General features: G+C 56.5%; 1 protein-coding gene across 4 annotated transcripts; it reads right to left on the bottom strand.

Annotated features, from left to right (window-relative positions):
- NABP2 (nucleic acid binding protein 2) lies at nt 1-6170 on the bottom strand. 4 transcript variants are annotated; one of them, XM_073318778.1, is made up of 7 exons: nt 6109-6170; nt 4932-5041; nt 4046-4184; nt 2754-2825; nt 2211-2292; nt 1775-1841; nt 1-1431 (listed from the first exon to the last, which is right to left on the bottom strand). In XM_073318778.1, the coding sequence occupies exons 2-7, from the start codon at nt 5008-5010 to the stop codon at nt 1229-1231; spliced, it is 642 nt and encodes a 213-aa protein (XP_073174879.1). In that variant the 5' UTR covers nt 5011-5041; nt 6109-6170; the 3' UTR covers nt 1-1228. The 4 variants fall into 4 exon arrangements, with proteins under 4 accessions (XP_073174879.1, XP_073174880.1, XP_073174881.1 ...); XM_073318779.1 differs by lacking the exon at nt 6109-6170 and adding an exon at nt 5801-6084; XM_073318780.1 differs by lacking the exon at nt 6109-6170 and adding an exon at nt 5609-5775.
- Between the last annotated feature and the right edge of the window lie 1208 nt (nt 6171-7378).

The following is a 7378-nucleotide window of genomic DNA, read 5'->3' as shown; positions in this document are numbered from 1 at the left end:
CGGAGGGGGATGGCGGCACGGCCTTTATTCCAACGCAGCCCCGGGCAGGTCAGCGACTCAGCTTGGGTGAGACAAGAGAAGGGAGTTTCGGGGGGGAGTTAAAACAGAATAAAAGAGGGGGGGGTGGCTGGGAGCATCAGGCTGGGGGGGGGAGAGCATTCTCCAAACCAGCGGGCAAGGGAGAACAGCTCCAAGGTCAGCACCAGGCCCGATCCTGCTGGGGGATCCCTCCCCGTGTGGGCAGACGTGACAGTGATTTGGGTGAGTCTGTCCTGGGGGCCTGGAGCTCAAATCCTCCACCTAGCCCCTGTCCCGGGAGCTGCCCCCACCAGCTCCAGGCTGCGAGGGGGCTGCCATCTGCGGGGCGGGGGGTTGATCGTGGTGACCTCCTAGGAACTGGCCTGAGACCCAGCAAACTCATTCCACGCAGGGTGGGGCCCAGAGCGCCCAGGCAGGGCTCACGGCCAACCTGAGTTGGAACCAGTGCCCCACCCCATCTCTCCCCCCTTCCGCCGTGTGTGCCCCGAGGTTCCCTGAGCTGCTGCTGGCCTGGGGGGAGGGGAGGGGAGATTTGGCTCCACGCTCAGTCTTAGGCAGCCTCCGCTGAGACACCAAGACTCAAACGGGCCCCTCCCGGGGGCAAGGAGAGGGGAGCCGCTGCCCCCCATCCTACACCTGGAGGAGGCCTCAGCAGTCCCCCCCGGCTGCCCCCTGGCCACTGACCACACCTGGCAAAAGCAGCTTTTTTAAAGTTTTCTAAAAAGTTTCAGGATATTTGTAAAAAAAAAACAAACAAAAAAAAAACAAAAAAACCCAACAAAACACAAAAAAACCCACCAAAGGAACGAAATCCAGTGAGCTGGGGAGGGAGGGAGGAAGGGAGGGGGAGCCGGCAGCCCCCCCCGCAGAGGGGCATGTGGGGATCCCAGCGGGGGCACTTGGCTGTGGCTCAGTTTAGTCTCAGAGCAGAGCTGTGAAGATAAAGGGACGGTTTCCAATGGGGGGCGCCCCCCTCCCCGTCACTGCTCAGGAGAACGCCACAGTCCCGGTGAAAATGGACACGACCGCGGCGACTAAAACGCTCTTGGTTCGCTGTCTCTGATCTAGCCCGTAGCGATGCCTGGCCATGGTCTCTCCCGCCCCCTGGCCCAGCCTCCTCCCAGCCTCGGCAGTGGGACCCGGGGCGAGCCGGCACAGAGCTGGGGCGGGGGGTCCCGACCCTGCGGTGTTATCTCTTGCTGCTTCGCCGGGTCTCTTTGCCATTGCTGACAGGGTTGGAGGATGATCCAGACCCGGCCGAGCCCACGCCCTGGTGGTTTGGCTGGCTCCTGGTGATCCGGCCGCTGGTGGGGTGGGACGGGACGTTCGGCGGGTGTGTGGGGCCGCTGGGGCTTGGGGTGCTCAGCCCGTTGCCGTTCTGGTTGTCGGCAGCTGAAAACAAAAGCGACAGATTACACAGGGAAATGAACAGCGAAACCAAGGCAGGGCTGGGCAGAGAACCCAGGAGTCCTGGTTCCCAGCCCCCGCTGTTCTACCCACTACACCCCAGTCCCCACCCAGAGCTGGGGATAGAACCCAGGAGTCCTGGCTCCCAGACCGCTCTGCTCTAACCTTCTAGACTCCCCTCCCCCATTACTGGACTAGAGAATCGGCTCGAGCTGTGACTGCCTCCGAGTGGTGAGTGCTGAATGGCTCCGAAGCAGGGTCATGTCCCACCTGCCTTGCTCAGGGGTGGGGGGACATCCAGCCTGCAGAGCTAGGGGGGCTCCCTTACCTGGGGACGATGCGGCGGGGCCCGGGGTGGTCTGGGAAGCAGCAGGGGTCACGTTATCGTTCGGGGCCTGAAGGAAACGGGAGAGAGAACTCATGGTCCCGGATCTCGCGGGATGCTGGCGCACTTCCCCAGCCACCCGCGGGACAGAGATGCGGCCACTTCTGGGGCGCAGCCAGCACAGCCGCATGTCCCCGACATCCACAAATCCACCCCCACCCAACCCCGTCCCACCAGGAGCAGAGCCTGGGGGAAAGTCCTGCCGCACATCCTGGCTCCTGGGGTCGGCAGCAGCAGGAAGCCCCGAGGACTTTTTCACAGACTTGTTCCCTGGGCCACAGGAGGCCCCGTGGGCATCCGCAGATAAGCAAATCCCATTACCCTGCTAGATGGGCCCCCGCAGCCCTTTGACCCCAGCTGGGAACCGGCTGGTACTCACGGCTTTGCTCTGGGACTGCTGGGTCACATACTCTGGGTTGGGTTCGCTGAAGTTTGGGACCTCGGAGTAAATCATGCAGAACCTAGGGAGGGAAATGGCAGGTCAGTGAGGCCACCAGGAGACTGGCCAACCCCTTCCTCCCCTCGCACTCAGCCTTATCCTGGGGGAGGGGATGCCCTGACTCTCCAGCAGCGAGAGACCTGGACTGTCTCAGGCCAGGATCTTGATTCCAACTGTGCTGGGAATACAATACCCAGGTATCCAGTCTCCCCTGCTCTAACCACCAGGCCAGGCCATCCTCCCAGGGCTGGGAACAGGACCCAGGAGTCCTGGCTCCCCACCCCCACCCTGCTCTGAACACCAGTCACTCCTGAGTAGACACCCACAGGTCCAGCTGGGCTGGCTGCCTGGTCAGCCCCGGTGGCAAATCGCTCCAGTTCTGGGGCTCCCCCACACTTCTCCCCTCCCCAGCCTCTAAGGAGCCAGGCTCCAGGGAGCGACACCCCCAGGGCTCCTCCAGGGAAGCCGAAAGGCCTTTCTTACTCTCCGATTTTCTGCAGGTCTCCTCCGCGGCCCGTGTAGAGGGTCAGGCAGCCTTTGAAAACTGATGCGTAGCTGAAAGCAAGAGGAATGCCGAGATCTGGGGTTAACTGCGCGGGGTTGGCCCAGCGGCTGCAGGCCAGAAATCTCACACAGGACACGCACCCTGGACTGGGTGCAGAACTAGGGGCCTCAATTCTCACTTCCCCTGAACCTGCACTTGAGGGAGGCACCTTTGTGCTCCCAGTGCTCTGGGGCTAGCCAGGGAACCCCCCCCGATGTAAGTTAGAGTAGCCCTGGGGCCGCTCTGACTTACACACTGTTTCCCACAACCCCTTATGAAAGGAGAGAAGAACCACCCCGCCTGCCCAGCAACACTGTGTGCTGCTTCAGCAATGCCACCAGGGGGCGCTCTAATTATTCTTTCAAGGGGCTCCCACAAATGCAGTGGCAGTTTCCGGGTGCAGCGCTAGCCTGTCTGGGGGTGGCAGGGGGAAGAGATGAGCTCCATCCACTCAGAATGACAAGGATTTCTCCTGGGGATACAGGGACAGTAAAATCCTGCCCTGAAGTCATGTCTAAGCTAAGCCGACATGCTGAATCCATTGAGATCAGTCCTACCTGCTTACCGTAACTCCCCCCGCCTCCAATGTCCAGGGATAGAGAGCTGGTGTCATATTACTACACTGACATTAACTCTGTGTGCCTATGCGTGTCCAGGAAGGGTCTTTTCCAGGGACCTAACTGGATTTTTTTTTTGAAATTGTATCTATATATTTAAAATAATAAAGTCTCCTACCCAAGGTGCCCAGACACCAGCATACAATGCACACTCAGTGTTAAAGTCGTCAGCAGGAATTCAGCCACCGCCCTCGGCCTTCTCCCGAACCCCCCTATCCTTTGCAACCTGCCTGGAAAGTTAGGAAATTCAGGCTATTTCAGAGCATAGAGACGACCGGATCCCACAAGGAGCCAGCTCTGAGCAGGCGGATGCAGGCCTGTTTGCTCAGGCTTGTATCTCCCTCGACAAATGAAGGGGACCGGACGCTTTCCTTCTGCTGAGAATGAAGGCCAGGGAGAAGAGCAGCCTTGCCCATTCTCCTCCCCCTGGAAGGGCTGGCATCGCAGTCTCAGATGTGGGGAGCTCAGGGGAGCCCCCAGCCTGGTCTATCAAACCCCGAATGAGCTTGTCTCAGGAGCCCTGGGGGGCCTGAGGCTGACGGGCTGGGCATGTGGCAGGCGCCAACATGATCGGGTCCCGTGGCCGCCCTCCCTCCCAGCAGGGTCTCGCCTACCCTTTGGTCAATCGGATGATGTCTCCCGGCTGAATGAGGTTCCCTACATCGTCCCACACTGAGATGTTGATGCTGCCGGTTTTGTCGGCTACTTTGCACGTCCGCACCTCGTGGCCGTCCTTTGTCTTGGTCACCCGACCTGCAGGGGGGAGCGGGACATCTCCATGGTAACACAGATGAGCCCCTTTGGGCTAGACAAGGCCTTGTACAAACACAGACCACAAAGGTGGTCCCGACCTAAGGTCCCAAGCCTATGAACGCTGAGCCGAGTCACGGCCGCCAACGTAAGCATCTGCCCTCACCCTACGTCAATTATGGTGTCTCAAAAACGGACACTGACATCACTAAGCAGCTGGGGCAGGGGGTGAAAGCCAGCCACAAATATTGTTTGAGAACTGATTTCAACAGTTAAATGGAATTTCAGTACGACAGCGGCTCTTAACCTTTCCAGACGACTGTCCCACTTTCAGGAGTCGGATCAGTCTTGCCTACCCCCCAGTTTCACCTCACTTAAAAAACTACTTGTTTACAAAATCAGACATAAAAATACAGCAGTGTCCCAGCCCCATTATTATTGAAAAGTGGCGGACTTTCGCATTTATACCATAGAATTATAAAATCAATCAATCGGAATATAAATCTTGTACTTACACTTCAGCATCTGGTGTGTAGAACTGTATAAACAAGCCATTGTCTGTGTGATATTTTAGTTTGTCCTGACTTTGCTAGCGCTTTCTATGTCACCTGTTGTAAAACTAGCCAAATCTCTAGATGAGCTGATGTACCCCGGAAGAGCTCTGCGTACCCCCAGGGGCACATGGACCCCTGGTTGAGAACCACTACAGTAAGATATTTGATATATCTCTTGCACATTATTAATACCCACCTGTTTCCAGTACAATAAAAATAAGGTTCAAGTTTTTCAAGCCGGGTTTAATGTCCTTCACAAAGGTTTCAGTCGTCATATTGAGCAGCTTCTGGCTTCTGCTACGTTATCTGTGCAAATAATAAAATAATATAACCACATTTGAAAAGAAAGCGACAGTCAGCGCACAGAAGGGAAAGGCAGGTGCTGGCTACTGCAGCCAAGGTGGAGAGAATGCACCAACATGGAGAAATGTGCAGAATACTGAGTTAAGTTTTTATTATTGAATTGGCACAGGTACCTCACAAGGTTAGCCAACAGGGGAATGCCCTGTCGGAAGAATGAAACATCCTGCTGTTAATTTAGCCCCAAAGGAAAGAAAGTACAAAATGGCAACCACAATTGAAGATTCTTGCAAGAAAAGTGCATCTGTTTTTCATTTCTGCACAAATTTCTCTCACTGAGTCGAGACCCCGACAATACAGTTGCATTACTTTCTATCTGCACAAATTGTAGCCATGAGTCAGACCGTAGCAAGAAAAACCTATTTCTGTATGCAAGGATTGCAACCCTGATTCAGACCAACAACATTTCATCTTGCTGTTTTGCAAAAGTCACCAGCTTGCAAATCTGTGTCCACCTTGCAAAACGGAGACAGGCGAATTAAAATAAAACACACACACACACTGAAAATCCACCTCTGCATCTTTTTCTTTAACCCACAAATTGCACCAGAAATTCAGACGCTGGGTACTGACACACGGCCTTCAGATCCCTGCCGGGAAAGTGCATTTTATCTTTTGCACAAATCACAGCCCTGATTTCACACCACCGCCGGGGAAAACGCCTGCTTCTCTTTTTGGATAAACTGCAAGCCCATCCCCACGCACCCTGCGGCAAGAAAAGTGCTTTTCTCCGGGAGCGGAGAAGTGGAGGCTCGTTCACCTCGGAGGATCAGTTCGCTCACGTGTTGGTGGAAATTCTTGCCGTGGAGGGGGAAAAAGGAGACAGGGATTTGGGGACTGAAAATTGCTGGGGAGGTGCAGGCATCCCCTGCCACATGCGCGCCCCCTGCCCTGCAATGCACCACATGCAAGGGGGCTCCAGGCCCCTCTACCAAAGCTCCTGAGGCTGCCGCAGACGGGGGCTGATGGGGGTAGAAATCGGGGGTCCCCCCCCCTTTCCCTGTAAAACTGACCTGATGGAACGTTGGGTTGCAGACATTCCAGGAAGTATCCAGCAGCATTCTGAGTAGCCAATCGCAGCAGCGGGACGCTCTTCGACAGGGGCGAACGTGCCACACCTCCAGCCAATTGCAGTGCAGGGGGAGGCCTGGCGTTGAGCATTTAAAGGGACAGCAACATCCCCTGCACGCGTGTGACATTTGCCAGTGGGGGGAGATACCAGCCTTTCCTATGTGCGTTGGAGCCTAGATCTAACCCCCTGGACCAGACACACCGAGGTCCATGGGTCACACAAGTTCTGTTACTACGCGTGGGCCCGCGTGGCTCACGCCGTGACCTGCTGGCTAGACATGTGTGGATCACAACCCCCCCTTGGCAGCGTGACGAGCCATGCAGTGTTATTCCTGCCTGGGATGGCTCTTGCGGAGCACCTAGTCATGGCCCGGGGCCCGTTGTACCAGGTGGGGTAGAACTGCAGAACAAAAAGAGTCCCCAAGCGGGGATCCATCCATGCTGCCATGGCCCATGGGAGAGAAAAGGGGGCAGGGGTGTTGAGGTAATATATTTTTTTGGACCAGCCTCTGTGGGCGAGAGACACGTGCTGTCACGTGTGAGTCATGTGTGCTGTGATGGCACGGGTCACGCATGCCACAGGGGCACAGGGGGCTCATGCGTCCCCGCGCCGGACAGCTGGGCCTGGGAGAGGCACATGTAGGTGGGGTTCATTGTAAAGAATGATGGTTTTTAACATTTGCCACCAGTAGAGGCCCAAGCTGGTTGATAGAGGGAAGGAAAAGCCCCTTCTCCAGGGATTTCACTGGCCAGGAATAAGCTCCAGCCTGAGGAAGCCTTTTCATCAGGTAAAGGAGGGGCAGGCAAAAATTGGGGCTTGGTCCTGCTTTGAGCAGGGGCTTGGACTAGAATGGCCTCCTGAGATCCCTTCCAACCCTGATATTCTCTGATTCTATGAGGCCACACTGTCTTTGCTGTTCACTTGGCAGAGGGGAGGGGCGCGATCAGGGCCAGACAGACAGAGGTGCAGGGACAGACCAACACAGGGAGAGAGAGACTGACACAGGGTCAGGAACAGGATCACACAGGGGCAGACACAGGGACAGACAGACCCAGGGGCAGGGACAGACAGACACAGGGAGGACTGGGGGGGGGGGGCAGGGACAGACAGTCACAGGGAGGACTGGGGGGGCAGGAACAGACAGACACAGGGAGAATGGGGAGGGCAGGGACAGACAGACCCAGGGGCAGGGACAGACAGACACAGGGAGG

This window comes from Lepidochelys kempii, chromosome 20 (genome assembly GCF_965140265.1).
Source record: "Lepidochelys kempii isolate rLepKem1 chromosome 20, rLepKem1.hap2, whole genome shotgun sequence".
In the NCBI taxonomy this organism is placed as follows: Eukaryota; Metazoa; Chordata; order Testudines; family Cheloniidae; genus Lepidochelys; species Lepidochelys kempii.
The sequence above is the reverse complement of the archived record's forward strand: the minus strand, read 5'-3'. Positions and strand labels throughout refer to the sequence as shown.